This window comes from Hyperolius riggenbachi, chromosome 3 (genome assembly GCF_040937935.1).
Source record: "Hyperolius riggenbachi isolate aHypRig1 chromosome 3, aHypRig1.pri, whole genome shotgun sequence".
NCBI classification, from domain to species: Eukaryota; Metazoa; Chordata; class Amphibia; order Anura; family Hyperoliidae; genus Hyperolius; species Hyperolius riggenbachi.
Window position 1 is genome coordinate 122,606,246 of NC_090648.1, and position 27,373 is coordinate 122,633,618.

General features: G+C 44.2%; 1 protein-coding gene across 3 annotated transcripts; it reads right to left on the minus strand.

The window, feature by feature from the left end:
• Nucleotides 1-2,328: 2,328 nt before the first annotated feature.
• LOC137561123 (uncharacterized) lies at nt 2,329-26,551 on the minus strand. 3 transcript variants are annotated; one of them, XM_068272379.1, is made up of 5 exons: nt 26,489-26,551; nt 22,674-22,873; nt 21,910-22,107; nt 6,890-7,014; nt 2,329-5,459 (listed from the first exon to the last, which is right to left on the minus strand). In XM_068272379.1, the coding sequence occupies exons 2-5, from the start codon at nt 22,822-22,824 to the stop codon at nt 5,175-5,177; spliced, it is 759 nt and encodes a 252-aa protein (XP_068128480.1). In that variant the 5' UTR covers nt 22,825-22,873; nt 26,489-26,551; the 3' UTR covers nt 2,329-5,174. The 3 variants fall into 3 exon arrangements, with proteins under 3 accessions (XP_068128480.1, XP_068128482.1, XP_068128481.1); XM_068272381.1 differs by having other exon boundaries at nt 26,476-26,549; XM_068272380.1 differs by having other exon boundaries at nt 22,674-22,870; nt 26,489-26,548.
• Between the last annotated feature and the right edge of the window lie 822 nt (nt 26,552-27,373).

Here is a 27,373-nt window from a genome sequence, read left to right on the forward strand (position 1 = left end):
TTTAGGGCATAAAAAAATAGCGCTGACAGATAGTGACAGGGAGTGATTAATGGGTGATTAGGGGGGTGATTGGGTGCAAACAGTGGTCTGGGGGGTGGGCAGGGGGGGTCTGAGGGGTGCTGTGGGCGATCAGGGGGCGGGGGGGGGGAAATCAGTGTGCTTGGGTGCAGACTAGGGTGGCTGCAGCCTGCCCTGGTGGTCCCTCGGACACTGGGACCACCAGGGCAGGAGGCAGCTTGTATAATACACTTTGTATACATTACAAAGTGTATTATACACTCTGTATGCGGCGATCCGGGTGCTAGTAACCCGCCAGCGCTTCCGAACGGCCGGCAGGTTACAGCGCGAGGGGGGCGGAGCCAGTCCCCGGCAGAGAATCGCATCACGAATGACGCGATCGCTCCGCCTATGCCCGTACAAGGACCACCGCCATTTGTACATGCGGCGGTCCTTGCGGGGTCCACTTCCCGGCCGCCAATTGTACATACGGCGGTCGGGAAGTGGTTAAGATGCTAAAGAAACAGGAAGGCCCCAGATTTTAGTCACTAAAAGTTCCTGCATGGCTTAGGCCGAGCCAAAAATAGACAATTCTGAGAATTGCGAGAGAAATATGAAACAAAACCCCTTCCAGCCATGTTTCTCACTCATGTTCTGTGTTATTTGGAGCCACAGACCCTGTGGAAATGCATATTGGCTACAAACGTTATTACCCTGCTAGGCACCTGTTTAGATAAGACCATTTTACGTTCTTATTTCCTGATAAAGTAAAACTCTGCAAGCTATTATGAGGATCACTACTCATATAAACCTAAATTAAATGGGTACTTTAGCTTTCACTGCCACTCTGTTGGCATTTTTGTGCATTTGGATTGGTTAAAAGAAGAGCTCTGTCTGTTGTGCACAACCTGTTGTGACACTCCTCCCCTCGCTGCTTCTCATATATGTTATTAAAGAGAACTTGAGGTTGAGAATGATATGGAGGGTGCAATATTTATTTCCTTTTAAACAATACCAGTTGCCCAGCAGTCCTGCTGATCTTTCTGATTTCATTGGTGTCTGAACTGAGCTGAACAAGCAGGTAGCTAATCCAGTCGGATTTGAGTCAGAGCCCCTAATTTGCATGCTTGTTCGGGGTCTATGACTAAAAGTATTAGAGACATGGGATCAGGAGGATAGTTAGGCAATGTGCATTGTTTAAAAATAAATGATTATGTCAGCCTCCATGTCCCTCTTACCTCAGGTTCCCTTTAAGAGCTCATTCAGATATGCTGTGTGGCAGGACATTTTATTACTACATCTTTACCTCCGCTAACTACTCACATTTTTCTGTGTAGTTGGCCGTATGGGTTTATACAACACTCACACAGTACCTAAGTGATTACAGTTTCTTCAGGCAACTGACCGCCCGTGAGATATTGCAAATGAGGGGCTACAGCTGTGCAATAACTGCACAGTTTTCTGTTCCTGAACAACTACTGAGTTCAAATGCCTGTGTGTATGCCCTTATTCATCTACATGTGACTGGTAGCATGTGGAAGTACTTTGGTGAAAGGGGGGGGGGGGGGGGGAAGGTGAGTCAGTGCTGTTACCTTGCCTATTTTTTCATTACAAATCTGTCTCTGTTCACAAATGCATAATCTGTTGTCCCTGTCTACTTCTGAAGCAAAAACAACAGCATAAAGTTAGACAAAGGTTCACCACTTTGATAATTGCACTTTTTGGCACAAATCTTAGTTAGAGTCTACCAGAGATCATAAAATCTAAAGATTTGATACTTACCCGGGGCTTCCTCCAGCCCCATAAACACGTGTGAGTCCCTCACTGTCCTCCCGTGGTCTGCCGTTCAGCCGCGATCAGCCCGGTAACAAGCTCGGTCGGGTCCAGTCTGGGTCTTCTGCGCATACCCGGACCTCCCTCGCATGCACAGTAGACCCAGACTGACGCGACTAAGCCAGTTACCAGGGCTGACTGCGGCTGAACGGCAGACTGCGGGAGGATGGCGTGGGACTCACACATGTTTATGGGGCCGGAGGAAGCCCTGGGTAAGTATCAAATCTTTAGATTTTATTATCTCTGGTTACATTTAAAGTGAACCAGAGGTGAAAATAAACTGATGAGATAAACAATTGTATCTATCCTCCTTGTATCTATCCTCCTATTCCTAAAAACAACTTCTATAGCTATACCATGCTTTTATTTTGTATTCACAAAGTAGATTTAATGTTCTATTGTGTCTGCTTAATGGCAATTTATTAAAGAGAAGTGTATTGTTAAAATCACACAAAAGTAAACATACCAGTGCGTTAGGGGACATCTCTTTTTCCCCTCTGTCACAATTTTGCCGCTCCCCGCCGCATTAAAAGTAGTCAAAAACAGTTTTTAAAAGTTTGTTTATAAACAAACAAAATGGCCACCAAAACAGGAAGTAGGTTGATGTACAGTATGTCCACACATAGAAAATACATCCATACTCAAGCAGGCTGTATACAGCTTTCCTTTTGAATCTTAAGAGATCATTTGTGTGTTTCTTTCCCCCTGCAGCTCTCACCCACTGAAGAGTTACAGGCTGATTGTTTCTTCCTGCAGACAGCTCAGTCTGTAATTCCTCAGTATGTGACTCCTAGTCCTTTCACAACAGAGTATTTATCCAGCTTGTAAAAGATAACAGACCAGAGAAAAGCTGGCTAATGTAAATAACACACACACACACACACACACACACACACACACACACACACACACACGGGAGTGTGCATAGAGGGGGCCTGGAGGGGGGCGTGCATAGCAGACCAAAACTGAAGAGTTGGCAGCCTCCCAGACACAGGGCGACAAGTCCGACAGGGGGAAGATAAGCTGATTTATTGCAGAGACGGTGATAGTAGAAAGTGCTGCAGTAAGCCAGAGCACATTAGAATAGGTTTAGGAATTTGTAGGATGGTAGAAAACAGGATGAAATTATTGTTACAGAGTCTCTTTAAGTGTCCCAGAGCTATAATACATGACCTTTTTTTTTATCTATCCCCCTGCTCACAGAAATTATACTCTGCCAGGAAAAGGTTCAGTGAGGGTTACGCTATAATCTGACAATGGTCCAACAAGAGAGAAGCTGTCACTTCCATTCCCGAAGGTTAACTCTTTAAGGCAGTAAAATAAAAAAAAAAGTAACACAGCCTGGTTATAATAATATGTTTGGCACTGTACATACACATGTTTATCTCATCATGTCACATGTCGCCTCGGCACACTTTAAATAATTAAAAAGTAAAAATTTAAAATTTGCAAAGAACCTATGGGGAAATACTTTTAGTTACTGCCCCATGGACATAGAATACAGTATTGCTAGAATGATCCTTACAAGCATCTCCTTATATCCAGCATAGCAAGTCTCCATAAATTCCATAGTAAATCCTTTGATGCACTGGTTGTTTGTTTATTTTTTTGGTTAGTTTTTTAATAAATTAAAGAGAACATTGTATATCGTAAAATGCATTGCACTGTTTGTAAAGTAAAAAAGAGAAGACCTATTGTACCGTTTCATAGATCCTCATGTGCTCCTCAGTAGCCTTCCAGCATGCGTTGCCATGAGGATGATATAGATCAGGGGTTCTCAAACTGGGTGCATCGACATTCATGCTCATCCTCTTTAAATTGCCATAAGGCAATGAAACTGAACATTGATATACAGTGGGCGGGTCGGCGACCACTTGGAGGGGGAATGTTGCCTAATAAGCATCACTTGCTATTTGAAAGGAGGGAAATGCTGCCAAATGAACAACACTAGCTTAGCTAATTTTTGCTTTTTTGGGGGGGGGGGGGGGGGGGGAGAAGGTGCCTAATAAGCATCACTGGCTGCTTGGAGGTGTGTGGGTGGTGCGCTGCTTAAAAAAGGTCATAACAGCATTTCAGTAGTTGTTTTTGCCCGGGGGCGCCATGAGAACATTTCAAAACCATCAAGGCGCCCTCATCCCAAAAAGTTTGAGAACCACTGGTATAGCTTCGTATGCCAGGATAGGATTCAAGATAGTAAAGGCCAGGTTTTACATATTGGTAGTACATATAGGGGATTTAGGTAGTACAGCAGTATAGAACTCAAGATAGTAAAATCCAGATTTTACCTTGCATGGGGACCCCAGGGAAGCTTACCTTGAATGTGGCCAACAAGCTAAACGTATCGATTTTCATGGTAGCCATGCTTCTAGTTATCGGCTCAATACCCTTCCTCCAATCAGAATAAAGCCGCACATCCCCACCGGAGATTCACACCCATGATAGATAGCAGGAAGGCAAAACATTCTCACCTCTGCATGCCCGTTCAACCTTAAAGCGGAGTAATTCAGACTGCATGCAAGTTTACAGGCAGCAATAAGTCGCTGTGGTTAATCTATGAATTGGTGCAACAGGTATTTTCTTTTTTTATCATGCAAAAAATACAATTCTCACACAGCAAAGGGATGATGAAGAGCCAGCAGTATCCAGTTTTCCTCAAGGGTTCCCATTGGACGACAGAAATTCAAAGCTATGTGTTCCTGTTGCTGCACTGGAGTTGAAAAGGGAGGATGTGGTACACCCTCAGCACTGGTTCCTCCATGGGAAAACAATTGTGATCAGACGCATTTTTCCAACACAATTGACTGTTACCCTTTCCTTTCCCAACAGGCAGTATGTGGCTAAAAACATACCCAAATGAAATTTTTGCCTGTAGTGAATAAAAGCTGTTCCAGACCATGACGTAACTATAAATCATAGAGGCCCCCAGAAAAACTTTCATGGAGCCCCAGTAACGTTCCTTGCCTCCTCTTGGTGTCCCTCATAGCCTGGTGGCCCATTTTATAAGGATCATAAACAAGTGTGGCCATCATGATCTTCAAACCCATAACATTTATAGCCACGAGACTCCTGATCTGGCGTATCAGATGGTGGGAAGGTTAGTAGTTAGAGTACCTCCACACCTCTGGGCCCCCTGCAGTCGCAGGGGCTACTCCCCTAGTCCCCTGTAGTTATCCCCCCTGGTTCCAGACAAACGTCCTTTCATCATAGCTGCCTTTATGTTCAGGTAAGATTGTCAATGGCCCTCGTTTTTGCAGAGAAATTTGTTATCCAGAGTTAATAATTTGACATTGTGGTCCTTGTTGTTGTTTGTCATAGTAACTAGGATTACTTTATGGTCATTGTTGTTAGTCATAGAAAAATTCATAGTAAATAATAAGTTTTGGTGGTCGTGTGTAATCGGTAGTGATAAAACGTTGTTGTTGTTGTTGATGTACTTCAAAGTCAAATATCTTTTCATTGTCATTGAGTAGCGCCAAAGCCACACGTGGAGAATCATCTCCAGTGGTGCAGATGTATTTACCTCGGAATTTCGCTGATTCAAAGTTTGTATAGGGTGAGCTTTTGCTTTGTAAGAACACATACTTGATCGCGCTTCCCTTTATGTCGCAAAGGTCTTCGCCTCCATTTTGCTAAATAGAAAAGAAAAAAGTTCAGATAAATTGGAAGAATACTTTCATAGTTAATAGTAATGAGTGAGTTATGTAAGGTGCCAAGTAACTTTGTGGTCCAATCGACCTTCTGAATCAGGAAAATTGGTACTGCATCATGTCTGACTGATGTTTCGCTTGATTTCGGGTCAAAATCAATTAATCGTATCGATTGGACATTTTGGAAAATCTTGTTCGGGTGAGTGGCAGTAACAACGTACCTGATGGTCCCCTGGCTAGTGTCCACCAAGTCTAAAATATGCCCGTGTGCAGTGTTGTAAAATCTCACCTGTCCATGGTGTGATTCCTGCCCATAACCACAGTACCATGGGCGTGTGTGACGTCATACATGCATCTGAGGCCACATGGTACAGGCTATCGCAGTGACGGCCAGGAATTGCTCCTGGGGACAGGTGAGCTTTTAGGGAACACGGGCACCGAGGCAACTTTGTTAAACTTTGGGGAGACCAGGCAGGCAGTGAATTTCTCTAAAATTGCTGCTTCAAATATGAAAACTGTGTAATTGTATGGCTCTGTATTCATCTTTTCTAACAAGGAAAAATTTGAGCTGGTGAACTAGGGCTTTTATGCAAATACTTACCTGAGGAAATGGAAGCCTCTAGATCCCATAGAAGCTTCCAACGACATCCTATGGCCCTCCACCACTGCCCGGGACCCTCCTGCACAATGCGACCATTAACCTCTTTTTGCACAAGTAGCACGGAGCCTCTCGTGCATGAGCAGCTCTGGCTTACTGTACAGGCTCTGCCATGCTCACACAGGCGCAGTGTGGCCGCGCTTGTACTTTAAGTGGAGCGCAGTCCCAAACTTATAATCTGACAAGCTTTTGTCGGATTTTTTGGGGGTCTGCACTTGGCGAAGGGGGACTTAAGAACAGCGTGAGAAGCCTCTGTGGGATCCAGAGGCTTTCCTCTTCTTAGGTAAGCATATGAATTTTGACCTGAGTTTCGCCTCTGGTACACTTTAATAGTGTAATACTAGATTAAAATGTACCTGTGTATCCTAAAGTGGAATCAGAGCGCACCCCCACTGAAGAGTGAGCCGACTCAATTAAAGAAAGTACATATGAAGAGAACAGGCCATCAGAAATTCAAAAAGGTATGAAGATGCTGGATCTCATTCTACAAGCTAAAACTGAATGACTAGTAATCGTTTGATAAACATTCCTTTGTAACAGGTGGCATCTAAGGTGAGAACATCCATACCAGGACTAGGGGACTCGCACTAGGACTTGCAGCTAAATTTTGTATTGTTAACGTTGTTCTGATTTGTTTTCTTTTGTGAAAAAGACAATAAAAATATTATTTAAAAAAAAATCTACTTGTGTTTGGCCAGCCTTAGATACTAATAACCCTCTGTATTTACATGTAGAGCAAGCAAGTAGGACTTACCGGTACCTCAAGAGTCAGTTCAGCATTTTCATTGCAGCAGAGGTAAGAGTCTCCAAATTTTAGGCTTATTGGTTGTTTACCCCCTCCAAAAGATGTGTCATTATAATTTATGTATTCAAAATTTGCTAAAAAAAAAAAAGAAAAAAGAAAAAGAAAGAAAAGAAGGGGATAAGGATAAATACAAATGCAATCACATATTGAAGAGTTAGGGGTGGCTTTCCTCAATAGATGACACGAATAATGTGTTGAAGCTTGGCAAAAAACCTATAGCTGGCACTGTATATTGGCCTGAAGAAGTTGGTATAATTTCCCACAAAATGCGTTGCTATTGTGCAAACAAGCTTCCTATTGCTACCCATTATTGGAGTCATCTATTGAGGTAAGCCACCTTCAAGATTTCATTTTTATGGTTTCTATTCATATTTCATCACACTTGGGTGCCTCTTCCTTGAGCCTGAGTGGGTGGTCATCACTACCCTTGTCAGCAGGTGACCCTTTTTTCCCTGGTTCCAAGAGAGCTATTCAGGATATCTGAGTGGGGATGTTTTTTCACACTTTATTCCAGTGGTTACTTATGTAGCAAACCGCCTTTATATGAATACATAACATCACAAAACAATTCCTCCACTTCTAGAGTAAATACTGCCCTATTTTGGCACCAGCTGTCTGTGGGGGACATTTATCAAGAATGTCTGAGACAAAATATTGGTAGGTTTTTAGAAACTTAAGCAGAACTGTCTCAGACATATTAAGAAATCACTAAATAGTGCAGTTTCCATCTTAAACTGTTCTAAATAGGAGGAGATAGAAAGGTCTCGCAGACAGTGCAGCGTGTGAGGGAAATTCCTGTTGCTGAGGTAACCTATACATCTGCTGTACTGGTGCCAGCAGGCTCTGAGTGAGGAATCGCAAATCACTTCTAGTCTACTCAGCACATTCTGTAGAAGTGCTATTAACTAGAAAACGACCGTTGCACGCCAATTGGCGTGGACGCGGCGGCAGCCCCCCAATTGGCGTGAAGTCCTGGGGCGGGGTTTAGCAGGAGATAGCATGTGCCGAGCTCCGCTCCGTCATCAGTCTCCCAGTGGCGATCGCTGCTAGGAGACTGTTAGACAGCGAAACCGCCGTCTATTTACACTGTACAGCACTGCGATCTATGGCAGCGCTGTACTGGGGACAGCTGTATGACACGGCTCTCCCCCTGGGAGACAAAAGAGTGATCGGCTGTCATAGTTTGATGCCTATGACAGTCAATCGCAGTGATTGGATGGAGGGGGGAGAAAGGGCGGGCTGGCCATAAAAAAAAAAAAAAAAAAACAGTGACGTTTATTAAAAAAAACAAATAAATACACAAAAAAACATGCTGGCAAGGATCAGACCCCACCAACATTAAGCTCTGTTGGTGGGCAGAAAAGGGGGAGGCGGGGGAATCACTTATGTGCTGAGTTGTACGACCCTGCAGCGAGGCCTTAAAGCCGCAGTGGCCTAAATTGTAAAAAATAGCCTGGTCACTAGGGTGGTGTAAGCCTATGATCCTCAAGTGGTTAAGCACTTCTGAATCTGCTCCAGTTTAGGAATGGATTTGCACTTTTCTTAACTGTAGTGCAGTTCTAGAAATTCACACTAAACTGCTGCTATTAAGTAGGATTTAAGAATTTTCTTATTATCATGCAGAACAGTTCTCCCTGCTGGTTAGAACTGTTTAAGAAGAAAAACTAGGTAATGCTTTGATAAATATGGCCCTCTGTGTCTTATCTCTCAAGTTATGGTAGGGATTAGACTGTGAGGTAGTGACTGGACTATATACCACACCAACTTTTTGTCATGTCGCTCTTCATGGGGCCTCCATTCTTCATTTTGCACAGTGGCTCACTGTTTGCTGTGTCTGCCACTGTATATAATACCACAGACACAGCACATACCCTTGAATCACATACTTTTAAAATATGCCCATTATTTGTCTCTGCTCAATATCTGTTTTAACTATGCCCATTTTCACAATGGTATGCACAGCACACTGCTTATGTCCTGTCTCCACTGTGTGGCACAGAGCCCGTCCAGAGGGTTGATTTACAAAGCCTTACAGTTGAATTATATCACCTTACTTGTCAACTTATTTTCGGATGAGATTCAGTGCCACAACAAGCATGCAATATTGACGATTCAACCACTTTCAGACTGAAATTGTTTGAATGTATTGATCAGACATGCTGGGGAATCTCAGGCCATTGTAGTCGATTGGTTACGCGTCGGTAACAGGGGGCGATATCGCAAGCAGCGAATGCAACAGAACCTCCATCCGCTGTCTCTCCCAAATGTTATATGCCTATGCATGAAAATACTGTCATACCGCCAGCTAGTGTCGCCAAGTGTCTGCTGTATTTATGCATTCGGGTCCTACGTGAGTAATGTCACCACTGCCATACAACAGATATATGTAGTAATTGCAACAGCACCAATGGTTGGTCGATGTGCTCTAACCGCCTTTGGAGTCACAAGTCACTGTCCATTTACTCCATCAGATTAGCACCATCTAAAATCGGTTTTATTAAGCAATCTTCAATTAAAACGTTACATCAATTAAAATCCACATATTGGTATGCCTCAGATGACGCACAGGCGTTTCGGGCCGTTGTCAGTCCTTTCTCAAATCATGGCAGGCCCACACTAACAGAACACTGCTCACCACAAATTTATAAGGCCCACAAGAGGACCACATAGAGAACTACTGATTAGCATATATGCATATTCATGAATAGCTAAAGCACCAATCACATAACAAGTTTCAAAAAGCATGGTTACAAATACTTAAAAATGTAGTCTTCATCTCACAATACAATACATGTATATAGTGGATCCAAGGGACACTCACCCAATGTTCCCTCCTGTGAAAAACACAGAGGAAAAGTATATAACTTGGATCACCGTGTCCCTGTATAGATATTAAGTGTAGGCACTGATAACCACGTTGTAGGCTGTTCTTTGATTGGTTATCAGTGCCTACACTTAATATCTATACAGGGACACGGTGATCCAAGTTATATAATTTTCCTCTGTTAGTGTGGGCCTGCCATGATTTGAGAAAGGACTGAGAACGGCCCGAAACGCCTGTGCGTCATCTGAGGCATACCCACATGTGGATTTGAATTGATGTAACGTTTTAATTGAAGATTGCTTAATAAAACCGATTTTAGATGGTGCTAATCTGATGGAGTAAACTACTGCCATACAACGCGTGGGGCGAGTGTGTGGGACCCTGCGCGCTATAACGCTGGCAGCCAGGTGGGGCACACATGAGGAAGTACAGCAGACACTCCGCAACAGTGGACAGGTATAGTATTTTAATGCACGAGAACTGGGGGGCACATACAGTATAACATTTGGAGGGATGTGGCCAGGGGCAGCCACATCACAAGGCCAATTCCTAAAAGATTTCATGCTGAAATTGATCAGGAATCGGCCCCCAGTTTATGGGCAGTCAACAGACAAGAGATATGTCCCTCAGGCAGAGTCAGCGGTGGTGCCTCAAGGGTGGGCATGGTGGTGCATCAATCGGGGGTATGCTGGGTGCTGTGGTGCCTCTATGTAGGCATACTGGGTGCTGTGATGCCTTTATGAGGGAATGCAGGGAGCTGTGGTTCTTCTATGGGGGCATGCTGGTAGTTGTGGTCAGAGCCGGATTAAGGCTAAATGGGGCCCTAAGCAAAGTAACTAATTTGCCCCCCCCCCCCCCCATCATGTCGTAATAGAATCAGAAGATGCAGCTGCACAGCAACACGCCGCACACACCGGGGCAGCCGAGCTCCTAGTTGCTATGGGCAACAGCCGGCTTTCCTCTTTCCAATGCAGGGAATAGCAGCGGCAAAATGGAGAGTGAGAGATGAATGGCTGGGACATTTGCACTCAGGTGCTGGGGCACCTTTGTGAAGAGGGCGCCAGATATCACAGCAGCAGCACTTTCCCCCTGCATCTCCAGCCTGGCTATAGCAGAAAGCTCTGGACACTGCCAAACCGGAAGCCGTCCCCCAGACAGAATTACATAACCACCCCCACCACCGAACAACCGATTTCCTCCCAAACTAGACAGCCACCATGCAGCCTCCATCCCAGTGAATACGATAGTCCAGCAGAGAAGGCAGCCGCAGCGGAGGAGAATAACAGCACCAGATGACTCACATTCACCTATTGCGATCCAAGCAATAGAGGTTCCGTCATCCGGAGCCCATCTGTTTCCTCTAGAGTGCTGCCGCTCTGTTACTACTACTATTACTACTTCCTACTTCCTGTCTGATCTGAGAATCAGGAAGTTCAGAGTGAGCGGCTGCACTGTAGAAGAGACAGATGGGTTTCAGATGACGGGATCTCTATCGCTTGGATCAAGGATAGGTGAGTGAGCGTTTGCCATCTGCTGCTATCATTCTTGCTGCAGCTGTGGTTCTCTGTGGGAAGGGAGGGAGGAGTGGGCAGCGGCAGAGCACACAGTAGCAGGAGGGGGACCTAGAAGGAGAGCCTGGCTCTGAAGACAATCAGCAGCGCACGGCATCATTTGACAAGACAAGACAACATTTATATTGCGCTTTTCTCCTGGCGGGCTCAAAGCGCCAGAGCTGCAGCCACTAGGATGCGCCGTATAGGCAGTAGCAGTGTTAGAGAGACTTGCCAAAGGTCTCCTACTGAATAGGTGCTGGCTTACTGAACAGGCAGAGCCGAGATTCTAACCCTGGTCTCCTGTGTCAGAGGCAGAGCCCTTAAAGGGACTCCGAGCAGTGCCTGTGTGTATGCCTTTAAGCATACCCACAACTAATTAATTACATACTCACACCTACCAGCATGATGTTTGTAATTATATCCCCCTGGGTTCCTTATATTTCATTGCATTGTGCTGAATCGAGCTGCCGACTTTGGAGAAAAGTCGTCCTGTGGCCGCGATTTTGATCGCAAAAATAGCGAAAACTAAAAGGCATAGGGTGGCCGTTTATATATCATTGGAAAGAGGAGAAAGAGAGCTTTAAAATGATATGCATCTTTCTATAGTTACTGCACTGCTCAGAGTCCCTTTAACCATTATACCATCCAGCCACCACTGACAGGATGGCGAGGGCTGGTTTATGTGCTAATAGGGCCCCTTTGACTCTGAATGGGGCCCCAAGCGACTGCTTTTGTTGCCTGGTCGGTAATCCGGCCCTGGTTGTGGTGCCTGAATAGGAGGTCCATGCGAGGGTGAGAGGGGGTCCCTAACCTGGCAGCAGGCCAGCCCACCCAGCAGTTAAGCCAAGTGACTCCACCTAGTTAGGCTTAAGTGGCACTGCCTATTTATGTGATATGCTGCATTTTAGTTTTGTTTTTTTGTATTAATGGAGAGGAGTAGAGTTGAGCCGAAATTTTCGTAATTTCGCATTACTATAATTACGCATGCGAAATTTGCGATTACGATGCGAAATTACGGTAGCGTAGTTGCCATTAAAATCGTAATTGAAAATACCATAAGCGTAATTTTCAACGCGTAATTTCGCGTTTCGTTCATGCCGTAATTTCGCGTTAAACGCTACCGTAATTTTGCGTTAAACCGTAACGCTCCGTATAAAATAAAAAAGGCACCGACTTTAAGGGTTAATAGCAAAGCCCCCTTAAATGCTAAGAGCCTCAAATTTGGAGAATATATTAAGGAGATCAGGAGGAATAAGAGGAAATTTTTTTTTTTCAAAAAGACCTTATAGTTTTTCATTTCAAGGGTGTTTATTGAATCAAAACAGGTTCACAAGTGATTGCATACAACATTAGACAGTAAGTTCCCCTTAGGGAAATGCACATAATATGTACAATATGAAATAAACATACAAGCAGAGATATAGCTATAGTAATAACAAATGTACTAGACTACTAGTTACTCTCCTTACTATCCAACATAAAATCGATGTTAAAGTTTCAAAGTAAAAATGTATACATTTAAAAACCCGCCGACTTTAACGGTTAATAGCAAAGCCTGCTTAAAGTTTAGGAACACCAAATTCCTAGGGTATATTAAGGGGATCAGTAGGAATAAGAGGAACAAATTTTTTTTCAAAAAGACCTTATAGTTTTTGAGAAAATCGATTTTTAAGTTTCAAGGGCAAAAATGTCTTTTAAATGCGAAAAATGTTAGTACTTACCTGTCCCTTTAAATAAATGATCCCACGCAATATCCTCGGAAATGTTCTATCAGTTACAATGTAACAAAGTTATTACAATGTAACAACTTTGTTACATTGTAACTACGCCGCACCCGACGTCACTCGCCGCTCAGCCGCCGCACGGACCCGACAGAGCTCTGAGCTATATAGCTCAGAGCTCTCTAAGCATCTTTGTATTTGGGCTCCAAGGAGCCCCATTGGTCCTTAGAAGACCAATGGGGTTCCTTCTGATTTGAAGGAACCCCATTGGTCTGCTAAGGACCAATGGGGCTCCTTGGAGCCCAAATACAAAGATGCTTAGAGAGCTCTGAGCTATATAGCTCAGAGCTCTGTCGGGTCCGTGCAGGGCGCTAAGTCCCCGCCGGCTCCCGCTGCCCTCCCCGCCTCTCCCACATGTCACCCACATGTCACCCACATGTGGGTGACAGATGTGGGCGGGGTGGACAGCGGGAGCTGCGGGGACTTAGCGTCCTGCACGGACGCGTATGCGGCGGTTGAGCGGCGAGTGACGTCGGGTGCGGCGTAGTTACAATGTAACAAAGTTGTTACATTGTAATAACTTTGTTACATTGTAACTGATAGAACATTTCCGAGGATATTGCGTGGGATCATTTATTTAAAGGGACAGGTAAGTATTATTGGTTAATTAAGAATATTAAAGGACTTTTTTCGTGGTAATGTTTTTTGTTCAATTAAAATACTTTTTCTAAGTGTTTGTGTGTTTATTTACTTTTAACTCTTAAAGGAAATGGGTAAGGGGTACAAGTACCTCTATACTCATTTCTCCTGGGAGGGGGGGGGGTGGGCATCTGGGGGACCCCTTTTTAAAGGGGACTCCCAGATTCCTCCATGAACCCCCCTCCTCCCCCCCCCCCCCAGGAAATCGCGGCCTCCACCTCCACCGCCATCGGAGGTGGAGAAGAGCCCCTTGTCCTTGGATTGGACAAGGGCTCGGAGGGGGAGGGGAAAGCTTGGCTGCCCCTCCCCTTCCGAGACCCCCCAATCCATGGACCATGCGGGCTGGTATAGTCAGGGTGCGGAGCCCCACGCGGCCGGTGCTCCGCATTCTGGCTATCCCAGCCTGCATGGGGGACAAGGGGTTAAAGAGGTCTGGGAGGGGGACCCCACGTCGTTTTTTTTTTATATTTCCCACACTCAGAACGAAGTAAGTAAAACTCTTCCCACTTGGGGGAATCTATGAAAATAATACACTATTGTTACCTGTGCAAAAAAAACTGACATTTTCCGCATTTAAAAGACATTTTTGCCCTTGAAACTTAAAAATCGATTTTCTCAAAAACTATAAGGTCTTTTTGAAAAAAAAATGTTCCTCTTATTCCCACTGATCCCCTTAATATACCCTAGGAATTTGGTGTTCCTAAACTTTAAGCAGGCTTTGCTATTAACCGTTAAAGTCGGCGGGTTTTTAAATGTATACATTTTTACTTTGAAACTTTAACATCGATTTTCTTAAAAACTATAAGGTCTTTTTGAAAAAAAAAAATTTTCCTCTTATTCCTCCTGATCTCCTTAATATATTCTCCAAATTTGAGGCTCTTAGCATTTAAGGGGGCTTTGCTATTAACCCTTAAAGTCGGCGGCTACCTAACATTGATCCATGCGTCAACTTTTCCGCTTGGGAGCATGGCCATACGCATTAAGTTCGTAATACCCACTGTAATGCGAAAATTACGCGAAAATTACGGTTACGTGAAATTTCGCGAAATCCTTCTTCATTACGATTATGTACTTACGGCCATAATCGTAATTACACTAATTATGCGAAATTTCGCGAAATCGTAATTACGTCATTACGCTCATCTCTAGAGAGGAGGCTTCATCCAATATTTTGCTAGACAGATCTACTTAGACCGCTGTTGAGTTCATGTAAATTTGGCTCCACCCATGACCACACCCACATTCTGGTGCGGTCCACATCCGTTTTCCAACAAGAGTGCCCAAAGTGCCCTGGATCTCTTTGGATCCTGGCATTGCCCCTGCGATCTCCACATACCACACTAGATGTATGGGAGCCTTTACAGTTATGGTTAAATATAAGTAAGGTGAGATAATTCCTGAAAAAAGCTTTATGAATCAACTCCCACATACTTTCCCTCTGTGACTATAACAACATGGGGGATGTGGCAGAGGTACCACTGAGTCAGTACTGCACACGGGCCAGGGCCTGATTTACCATAAGCCGCTGTAGGCTCATGACTAAGGGCCCCTGATGATTGAAGGCATCTCACTCCCCTCCTCAAGTGCCTCCCTCCCTCCTTCTCTGTGCAGAGTCCCATTAAGTATAAATGAGAGGTTATTCACCTAGCTCTTAGCCTTCCACTGACAAGATCTCCCTTCAGTCAGGGGCACCTCTAGCTACCTAATACGTGGGGCACCTATAGCTACTTAGTATTGGGTAGCCAGAGATAAACTCAGCATTAAGGGACACCTGTGGCCACCTACACTGGACAGGGGAAGTAAGGGAGAAGTGACAGCTGGGCCAGCCAACACATTTGCGGTGCGGTTTCGCAGGGGTTTGAAGGTTAGTGGAGGTGAAGTGTAAGTTGCCAGAACACCTGTGTGTCATGATCGCTGCTGCAGCAGGTATTGCTGGAAGTAGTAGTGCTGCAGCTCAGGCAGTTCTGATCTCTTTCCATGCAAGCTGCATAGCTTTGTCTGCCTTTCCCTGCTGTCAGCTTGTGACTGATTACCATTCACCTGTGTGGGAATCTGCATGTCTGCTCCCATTGGATGACCTCAGTATAAAGATCTGCTTCCTGCAGGACTCCTCGGGTTTACATAGCTTCAGTTTAAGCCTGTCTTGCTGTCGCTTCAGCCCCCGATCGTGTTTCTTGTTCTAAAGATACTTTGCTGGTCTTTGCATCATATATTGGTTCATTGCCAATATATATGCATACCAGCACGTTTATTATTTTCCTTGTATTCGTGTTACGTTGATACATCAGTGTCGCTGATATATACGTACACAAACTGTTTATATCCTGTGTTCAGTTAGTCAGTTTACCAGCACGTTTTGGTAGTTTGCGCGTACCGTGATCACCCGTGCTGAGTTAGTTACCCTGCTCCTGGTTCTGTTTGTGGATTGCGTTCATCTCTGCAAAGAGATAACGAATCCTTCTGAATCCTGTTCTGTTACCGTTTGTGGATTGCGTTCATCTCTGCAAAGAGATAACAAATCCTTCTGAATCCTGTTCTGTTACCATTTGTGGATTGCGTTCATCTCTGCGAAGAGATAGCGAATCCTTCTGAGTCCTGTTCCCTGTATTGCTCCAGTCTAAGTCAGTGTTCCTGCTTATGTCATATATCGGTTCATTGCCGATATATACATATGTTAGTCAGACGTTACAAATAGTTTCATTGATAGCTGTAATTGTAATACGCTAGGAAAACATACTTATTGTATTTTTGTCTGTGTTACGTTCATCTATCTTGATCCTGCTATTTCCTGACTATCCTGTCCTGTCTTTGTGAGGCATGCCATCGCTGCAAACGCATTGGCTGCCTCATTCCAGTCTGTCTTGTTGTGGACGCTTGCTGTCACTAAGTAGCGGCTAGCTAGCAAGCGTTCATTCTGTCTACCTGTCCTGATCTCCTCAGTTCTGGTTTATGCGCTCAGCGCTACCTTGCGCTGAGACATTATCGCAAAAGTATTGTTTGTGGCTGTCGGATCTGCACCGGCTCTGTGCGCCACAATCTCCTTTTGGAGTCAGTCCTCCCCTCCACTATACTAGGGATAGCCTGTTTCCTTGTGCTAGTGTGTGTACCTCCTCCACGCCAGCTCATGCATTGCATGCTGACTGTGGAGAATACACCACCAAGCCTTACATTATGAAAACCCCATTACCAATCCCCATTGTGGGGGGGATTCCCAGAAAGTATGACACTGTTAATTATGGTTCCTGTTCCTTTAAGAAATTTGAAGAACTTAACTCTGAAACAGAAAATGAGTTTTTCTCTGAATGTGCCAGGTTCCTGGCCAATCCCGATCTCCAAGCGACTCCTGTTTCAACCTGGGCACTCCAACTAAGTTATATTTTGTTTAAAGGGGAATTATTTCAGTGGGCATTTGATGTTCTCAATCATTCCGATTTGAAAGAGAGACCGCTGGAATTTCTAGCGTTTGTGATCCATAACTGGTTGCGCATAGATCCATTGCCTTTTCCTCTAATTGAACTCCTGGCAGCAGGCCAATCAGCTTCCCCTTCAATTGTTTGCAAAAATGATCAGCAAGCAGAGAGTGTTCCTGATAATTTTCCTGCAGCTTTGAATAAATCACCAAAGGCAGCAGGGCCTAAGGCAAAACGCAAACGTTCTAAGAAACGTGTCCGATCTGCAGAGTCGTTATCCTTAGCGACTGAGACCTATAATGAGATTCTGCCATTAACAGATAATGAAATGCAATTGTCTTTCAGGGGAGTTAAATGGACTTATGAAACTACTAATGAACTTTCCTCCCTGGCTAGGGAAAATAAAGATTTTTGTTTAAAAGAATTATCTGAGTATGATTATGAGGAGATATTACAGAGTATTGAACAAATCAACTTATTTGTGAACCAAGGGAAGTTTGCATACACTACAGTTCAACACTTTCTACAGGTATTGGAGATTCTTAAGAATAAGGAATCTGCCAATCACCTGCTAATTAACCCTATACATGTGCCTGCCACAATCATATCTGCAGACTGTGATCAGCCTAAATGTTTCGCTGTTAAGTATGCATGGGATCCTCCATTCGAGAGGGGAGAGATGGAAGCCCTGGTCTGTGAATGGAAGAATGATTCAAGTTCATTTTGTCAATTTTACAGTGCAAAAAGTGAAATGGTATTGAATGCATGCATTAAGTCAGCCTATAACCTAATAGAGACTGGTGTGTGTGTAGGTATGACTGTGTGGCTCCTTTGATTGATGTGTGGGAACTGATTTTGGATGATTTTTATGTGACTCCGAATTCGCAAATTTGGCGTTCTGACCCGCCTGCTTCACCACCTTTCGCTGATTCAGCAGGTGATTCGGAGCTCTTTTTGTGTGAAATTGAAGTTCCTGCAATTCCACCCTGTACCATGGATAACTCAGTGTTACTTCCCAGTAAAACAGAAGCCACTGATACTTTCTTAACCTTGCCCTGCACAAATTTCTCAGCAGAGAATCCAGAGGTCCTGCTGACTTCCGAGTCCAGTCTAGCCAGTACTCATGAGTCTTTGTTCAGTGAAACAGACACCAGAAAAATCTTGCCTGCCTCTGCAAACACTTCTGCAGAAATTACCTGTGTTAATAAAGTTCAACTCCTGTCTGATCCAGCAGATGCCAATAGATGCACTACATCAGTTTCCGAGTCCCAGCAATCCTGTCTAGAAACCTCAGAACCCCAGCATCTGAATTTTCCAATTTTACAAATGAATGGTGATTCAGATGCGCAAACATTGTGTCTTGATCTTCCTGTTTCTACACCTCGCTCTAGTTTCGTGAATAGCTCAGAGCATCTGCTATGTGAACCTGAAATCGCAGAATTATTACCTTGTTCAGAAAATGTTCCAGTAAATTTGCCCTGTATCGTGAATAGCTCAGAGCATCTGCTATGTGAACCTGAAATCGCAGAATTATTACCTTGTTCAGAAAATGTTCCAGTAAATTTGCCCTGTACCATGAATTGTGCAGTAGATCTCTCCTATGAAGCTCAGGTCACAGAATCATTATGCTGTCCAGCAGGTGCTTCCATGGTTTTGCCCTGCAATATGGACTGTTCAGTGATCCTGTCCAGTGAAGCTGTGGTCGCAGAGTCTTATGCTTCACCCAGTACTTTGGATACTTCAAACCCTCTAGCAGAGGAGTCTGAGGCACTGCTTACCTCAGTTGGTGTTGCAGTAATATTCACTTGTCTAGCAGCTGTTTTGGAATTACAGTCTGCTCTAATAAAACTTGATGAATTTCTGCCCAGCAAAGCAGAAGCCATTGAAATATTGTCCTCGTCAGCAAGTGTGTTAGATACCTTGCCCTGTACACAGTCTGATTTAACCAATGTTGTTAAGTCCCTCTCCAGTGTTGTAACAGCCGAGGAACTCCAGCCCTGTCCTCTGAATGTTTCAGAAGTCTTGCCCTGTAACATGGATAATTCTGATTCTCTGGTCAAAATAATAGAAATCTCAGAATTTCAGTCCGGTCTAATGGGTGTTCCTGAAACCCAGCCCTGTATCCTGAAAGATTCTGGTTCTCTGGCCGCTGTGGCAGAGGTTCCAGAGTCCCCTTCCTGTCCAGGGAATTCCTCAGTTTTGCCTAGTCCAGTGGGGGCTGCTGCAATACTGACTTGTTCTGCAGCGCCTCATGAGCTCCAATCCAGTGTATTAGATGAGTCTCTGTCCAGTCCAGAGGTAGTTGTGGAGTCCCTATCTGGTTCAGAGCATACATCAGAAGATTTGTCCTGTCTTGTTAGTGCCGCTGAATCTGATTTGTTACTGACTTTGCTGGAATCAGCGACATCTAAGTCTGATCCTGCATTCTCGTGTAAAAGTCCAGTAGTTGCGAAGTCTAGTCATGATGATTTTTTTTTTTGGCCAGTCCTGGTTTTGGTCCTGTCTTGGCTGACCCTGAGGCTCACAGTTCCTTGACATGCCCAGAGGTTTCTCTTGTGCCAGTGTGCCCAGATGTTCTTTGTGTGCCAGAATGCCCAAGTGTGTCTAAGGTGTTAGCGTGCTCTGATGCTTCCTTAGTGGGAACATGTTCTGATGTTGCCAGTCTGCCTGCATGCCCAGAGATGGTTCTGGTCCCTGAAAGCCCTGATCTTGATGTTTGTCCTTGTGGCCCTGACTCGGGAATTGCCCTAGGTTCCATAGGGGTTCTTGATAGTTCTCCATGTGAGCCTAAGGGGCGTTCTGACCTATGGGGATCTCTTTGGAGCTTCAAGGTGTTCTGGGAGGTCTCTGAGAAAACTTGTCCTGGTGCCTTGGACTGGTTCAACAGTGGGTTTTGTGTTGGTAAAGACAGTCCCGGTGGGCATTGCAAAGGCTTTGGCGTTTTTGAACGGTTCCTGGAAGGCGGTGGGTATCGCTCAGGGAGTTTCGGAGGGCTTTCTTCTGGAAATCATGGTTCTGATGGGTGTCACACTGGGGCTTGTAGTACTGATGGGCATGGTTCTGTAGGTTCTGGTTCTGATGGGTCCAGTCTTGTGGGGACTGATTCTGGAATTTGGTCTTGCCGGGCTGTCCCGGTCATCATGAATTATCAGTCAGACTGTTTTGTTGGGAATTTCAGTTTTGAAAAGCGTCTGGAATCCGCTTTTAAGGGCGGGGGTACTGTCATGATCGCTGCTGCAGCAGGTATTGCTGGAAGTAGTAGTGCTGCAGCTCAGGCAGTTCTGATCTCTTTCCATGCAAGCTGCATAGCTTTGTCTGCCTTTCCCTGCTGTCAGCTTGTGACTGATTATCATTCACCTGTGTGGGAATCTGCATGTCTGCTCCCATTGGATGACCTCAGTTTAAAGATCTGCTTCCTGCAGGACTCCTCAGGTTTTCATAGCTTCAGTTTAAGCCTGCCTTGCTGTCGCTTTAGCCCCAGATCGTGTTTCTTGTTCTAAAGATACTTTGCTGGTCTTTGCATCATATATTGGTTCATTGCCAATATATATGCATACCAGCACGTTTATTATTTTCCTTGTATTCGTGTTACGTTGATACATCAGTGTCGCTGATATATACGTACACGAACTGTTTATATCCTGTGTTCAGTTAGTCAGTTTTCCAGCACGTTTTGGTAGTTTGCGCGTACCGTGATCACCCGTGCTGAGGTAGTTACCCTGCTCCTGGTTCTGTTTGTGGATTGCGTTCATCTCTGCAAAGAGATAACGAATCCTTCTGAATCCTGTTCTGTTACCGTTTGTGGATTGCGTTCATCTCTGCAAAGAGATAACGAATCCTTCTGAATCCTGTTCTGTTACCATTTGTGGATTGCGTTCATCTCTGCGAAGAGATAGCGAATCCTTCTGAGTCCTGTTCCCTGTATTGCTCCAGTCTAAGTCAGTGTTCCTGCTTATGTCATATATCGGTTCATTGCCGATATATACATATGTTAGTCAGACGTTACAAATAGTTTCATTGATAGCTGTAATTGTAATACGCTAGGAAAACATACTTATTGTATTTTTGTCTGTGTTACGTTCATCTATCTTGATCCTGCTATTTCCTGACTATCCTGTCCTGTCTTTGTGAGGCACGCCATCGCTGCAAACACATTGGCTGCCTCATTCCAGTCTGTCTTGTTGTGGACGCTTGCTGTCACTAAGTAGCGGCTAGCTAGCAAGCGTTCATTCTGTCTACCTGTCCTGATCTCCTCAGTTCTGGTTTATGCGCTCAGCGCTACCTTGCGCTGAGACATTATCGCAAAAGTATTGTTTGTGGCTGTCGGATCTGCACCGGCTCTGTGCGCCACAATCTCCTTTTGGAGTCAGTCCTCCCCTCCACTATACTAGGGATAGCCTGTTTCCTTGTGCTAGTGTGTGTACCTCCTCCACGTCAGCTCATGCGTTGCATGCTGACTGTGGAGAATACACCACCAAGCCTTACACTGTGCCTATAGGCTCCTGTGAAGTAAATCCGGGCCTGGCAGGGGCCGACTGCTGGTTGCAAACTCCCCTGCTGAGAACCTTGGTAAATGATGCGTCTATTTTCTAATATAGGCCCCTTGTGATATTTTGTCTATAAGCTTTATTGCAACTTTGTTTTTAAGTCTATTGACCAATCTCTGGAACTTGGGAGACATTCTGCTTCAGAAGGGGGGTTAATGCACTGGATGCAACGTGATTAATGATACATATAGAAAAGTTTTTTTTTTTAAACTGACCTTTTTCATTTCCGTTGATTAAATTCTGTGCAAGTAGAAAATGACCCGTAGAATCATGGACAACCCATTTCTGTTTTTTATCTTTCAGTGAGACTTTTCCACCATTTTGTCTTGGTGTACATTTTGGTGGTTTCCTTTCAGCATCAGACCCTTCGAAGTCCTTAGTTTCATCCCGGCCAGGCTTTAAAAGTTTGATGCCTACATTGAAAAGGTTTTAAAAAACATACAGTAAATTATATGCTAATATGTTTATATAATTCAATTACATTCAATATGATATATGCAATATAGTAATGTTACTCCGCTTATAGTGACTTTGTAGTGAGAGCTAAGTTAGTAAAGCATTCTCATCCCCTTGCAGCACTATGTACTTAGAGCCAGCCCTATCCATATGCTGATCCTTGTTAGTGTAGTGGGGTAATCCCCATTCTCCTCCTCGGGGGAAAGGTGACTGCCAGTTTATGATGTGAATGTAGAGGCTGACCTTGCCCGCCCCCCCTCCCCCTTCACCCTCTCCTTGGCTCCTTCCTCTCTTTCCACTCCTCTAGGAGACTAAGCAGCATATATACAGTATATATAAAGGTGGTAATCAAGGGAGCTGCTCCACTGTGGCTGGTTTCCATTAGCTATTAATTCCTAGTTTAAGTAATGAATAAGGACCAAGATAGATCCAAAATATGAAAGCTTTCATGACTCAGTCACATGTAGTAATGGCAAGAGCAGGCTTTTCTCATTTATGTGCAGTATTTAGATGTACATTTTACCTTGTCCTGGAATGTATTTTATAGTCGTGTCCATCAGCAGGCGGGGCCTTACACGTGGCGGCTTTGCAGCAGGAATTCTCAGGATCTCCCGGAGATACATATATGGAGGAGTCGGGTATGTGATTACCAGGAGGAGATTCTTGGCAGACATCCTGGTATAGTGATAATTGCTTTGTTGCGGGAAGTATGTGGCTCAGCTGCTAAATGAGGATTACAATGAAACAATGAAAACGGTTACATAATTAAGTGCGTCAGCTTACTTGCACTACAGTTTTGATATTTAAAGTGTATTTGAAAAATAGGAAATTCCTTCCCTTAGTTTTGACCTCAAACCCTCTCCATTAGATACTCATATGTTTCATCAGCCACTTGCCAATGAATTGACAGTAACAGCAACATGAAATACTCCTGTAAATAGTGGGGTTAGGGGATGCAGACATTGGCAAACTGCACAAGGGCCCCAGGACCTGAGGGGCCCACACTGAAGTTTTCTGTGTTTGCTCCATTAGTTCTGTATCGGTGCTGTAATAGTAATGATCACCTCAATATATGCTTAAAGCGGATCCGAGATGAAAAACTAACTATAACAAGTAACTTATCTATATATCTTATCTAAAGTTTAGATAGTTTACACAGCAAATCTAGCTGCAAACAGCTTCAACAGTATTTGATTTTTTCTTCCTGTGATACAATGAGAGGAGCCATATTCTGCTTGTCATTGCACAAGCAAGCTGCTCTGCATCTACTCCCCTCAGCCTGTGAAAACTCCACTCCCCTCTCTGCCCCCTTGCCTCTGACATCTCTGGCTGGTAATGCCTCCTGCTCCTCCCCAGACTGAGCTCCCAAAAGCCCTTGCTACATGGGTCTCAGAGTGCCTAGGCGCTGGAGGAGCTGTGGGCAAGGCTTGTTTAGCTTAAAGGGAATTAGTGTATTTAAACAAACAAAAAAAAAGCATTTGGCTTTAGGAATGCCCTATAAACTATATGTAAGTGGCACAATTATGCAATGAGTAAAAGTTTATCTTGGATCCACTGTAAGGTAATGATAATCATTAGCAAACCATTATTTTTCCTCTTCCTACACATGAAAAAGAGGAACCTGAAAAATGGGGGCGTTTAGAAAAGTCAAAAGTAGAACATTGGTAAGTTTACTGATATTTTACTCTTAATAACCCTATTCTCATAACCCGTCTACCCATGCCTAACGTTAGCCACTCCTCCTGGATGCCTTACCTTAACCGCCAGCCCCATGCCTAACCTTAGCCACCCCCCCCCTCCTGGCCAACCTGAACTACACACCCCCCACAGCTAAACTTAACTACCACTACTAACCTTAACCACCCCCCTTGGCTAACCATAACCGCCCCCACCTACGTCTGGCCTTAACCACCCCTGCATGGCTAACCATGACCTCTACCCTCATGGCTAACCTTAACCACTCTCCATGACTAACCTTAACCACCTTCCCTGCCTCCAATCCACCAGGAAAAAAGCACCCATTTTCACCGTCAACACAACATAGTAGGAAGTGGCAAAAAAATGGATTGACTTGTGTGATAATATATAAAAAATCACTACAGCCTTGTCAAATAGTTGTCAACAATACAAAATCTATTTTATTAAATATAATAGCATAAGATATATAAACAAATGTTCACTGTATTTTGCATTGTGGGCGCCCAAATTTCCCTCCATTATCATTATTTATATGGCCACCTATGGAGGTGCCCAAACTTCTGCCTAACACGGGCGCACACATTTCCTGTTTCCTTTTTTACACCTCTCTCATACACTGACTGACCCTGGAAAGTCAGTTCATATGATTACTATACATAAAGTGTATTTACCATAAGGCACTGTAGACACATGCCTACCGGCGCCTTATGATGGAAAGGTGGCTCCCCTATTGCATCCCTTCCCCCCAGAGCCGGGACAAGGTCCTTCAGCACCCAAGGCTGAGACAGCAAAGTGCGCCCCCCCTATCCCTCCCACCCCAGCCGTCACACACTGATTGCTATTAGACTAAGTGGTGCCCCGGAGCCCCCAACCTCCCCAACACCTTAATCTCTAGTTATCTGGCTTGCAGTCACTGTCATGTATCCCCTTTTCTTATTTCTTTCTGCTTCAAACACAATTGGGAATGATGGCTGAATGAGTTGTGCTCCCCCTCCTACACTGCGCCCTGAGGCTGGAGCCTCTCCAGCCTCTGCCTCGGCCCGGCCCTGCTTCCCCCTTCCCTATGCAGAGTCCAAAGTCGAGCGTAAATGAGAGGTTACTCAACCAGCTCTTGGAATTCCACTAACAAGATCTTCCTTTAGTCAGGGGAACCACTAGCTACTTCATACTGAGAGTACCTCTGGCTTCCTAATGCAAAAGGACACCTGTAGCTATGACAGGCAAGGAAAGTGAGGGAAGAAGTGACAGCTGGGCCAGCCAGCACACTTGAGGCGCAGTGTGGTGGGGGTTTGTAGGTCCATGGAGGGTGAAGTCTAAGGTGCCATAACATCTGTGCCTATAGGCTCCTGTGATGTAAATCCTGGCCTTGATGGGGGGGGGGGGGCAGTCGTGGTATATCCAAAGGAAAAAAACAAAGGTATTTTTAATGACTTTCAGGGATCTCTAAATGGCAGTTGAGAAAAATGCAAATGATATTAAACATAGAAATTACCCAGGAAGACTGGAAACTGGTGATAAAATCCATAAAAGCCTCTTCACATTGTGTTTGCCATCATGAAAACTACCTTAAAATCTTTTGGCAATGGTACCTCAGTACCTCACACCAGACAAGATAGAAGTATTTGGCAGCTCTGCATCTCCTGAATGCTGGAGGAGCTGCGGTCAAGTAGAAACCATTGAGCATATATTTTGGCACCTCCCAAAGATCCAACCACTTTGGAAGGCAGCTGAAGTCTTTCTTCAAAAACTTCCATTGAAACTTAGGTCACTCCCACCTCAGATGGGCCTACTTCATCTTCAAGTAATTGACATGCCTCCACAGGAGAGATTCCTCTTGACTCAGGAAATGACAATTTGAAATCCCCTTTGGAGTAGCTATACAGGAAATTCTTAAAGTGAACCCAAGGTGAAAATAAACTGATGAGATAAACAATTGTATTGGCTGTAATTTGCTTATCAGTGATGTGATACGATGTTAACTTCTCTCACTCCAGCTTACAAGATTTCTCTCAATCATCTCCCCTCCTCTAGAACACTCTCCCTCGACACATCCGCCACTCACCCACACTTACTCTTTTTTGGCGCAATCTGAAAGCTCACTTCTTCAAGCAAGCATACTCTCCTACCTAAGACACTTCAGCCACTGACCACCATTTCTACCATCTCATACACAGCCTCCCTTTATTTACCTTTAGACTGTAAGGCCTTTTGGCCAGGGCTCTCCTCCCCTTTTGTCTCACAATGCTGTGCAATGTGCGTGCATAACTTCCCCCCCTTTGTGAAAATACGTAGTTGATTTATTCACTGCATCAGCTGTAATCCACTCTTGTCTTGTATTAACTGTAGTATTATTTATTTTGTATTGTTATACCCTGTATGCTGTTGTACAGCGCCACGGAAGATGCTGGCACTATATAAATCAATAATAATAATATTTCTGACACGGTATCGACAAGACAGGAGTACTTTAATTACCGTTATACTTCTGTTTATTTGTGCAAGTAAAATAAATTCTCAACTTAGTACACTTAAATTTGGCCTAATTACCGTAACAATATTCCGCTGTCCTTTAAAAGTATGTGTGTGGGGGATGGATTTACCCATAGTACAAATACAAACAAACTTACATCAAACACTTACTGTACTCTGTAGTGCAGGTCTCCCCGATACGTGTGATCCTGTGCTGGGAGGATGACAGTCTGTGGCTCTGCCTGACCTGGGTGTACACACATATTTATAGAATGGTGCAGGCTGTGATTGGAAATAATGTATTATGCAAATATAGGTACAGCCCTGCTCTGCCATGAATCACCAGTGCTTTACTTACTATACTCGCCTTATTCCGGGAGTTCATCAACAATACTGAATGTGGAATTCCGGTTATGAATAACTGACAAATTGCATTCGCACATCCAGTCTTTATTTTTATGTCATTGTAGGTCTCCTGACTCATAACCCCTGAGGCAATATTTACATATTTTTCGGAACCTGTCACCTAATTGCTTGTGTTGAGAGTGTTTAGCAGATACATAAATACTTGCAGCACCGGCAGATCTCGGTAACCTGCCATACCAGAACGTTTTGCTGATGGAGCAGATCATTTGTCAGTTACACTACTGGCCTGTTGAGTAATTTACATTCAGAAGAATATAGAGTTAGGGATCGTTCACACTTAGGGTGTTTTTGCCCTTTTTTTCAAGCGCTGGCGATTTTGAATTGCCCTAAAAAGCTTGTGCAATGATTCCCTATAAGAGTGTTCACATCTGAGCGCTTTGTTTCCGATCTGCTTCGCAAAGCGCTGTCTGTACCATTTTCGTAACGTTTTTGCTCAATGGAAGGTATACGGAAATTGCAAAGAGCTTGAAAAAGCGCTTTGTATAGCGATTTCCCCAGCGCTTTTAAGAATAAATACATTGTATTTATTATTTTCCGGGTCAAAGAGTTCACTTCCTGACTTGTGTCAGGAAGTGAAAAAACAAATCACTCTGCAAAGCGCTTTAAAAAGCGCTTTATACAAAATCACAG

Excerpts from the sequence above, each read along its gene's own strand:
- LOC137561123 (XM_068272379.1), bottom strand. The coding sequence starts at position 22,824 with ATGTCTGCCAAGAATCTCCTCCTGGTAATCACATACCCGACTCCTCCA. Across the intron at positions 22,108-22,673 it reads AAAATACATTCCAGGACAAG|GCATCAAACTTTTAAAGCCT; the intron begins GTAAAATGTACA and ends TTTTCAATGTAG. Across the intron at positions 7,015-21,909 it reads AATCAACGGAAATGAAAAAG|CAAATTTTGAATACATAAAT; the intron begins GTCAGTTTAAAA and ends TTTTTTTTTTAG.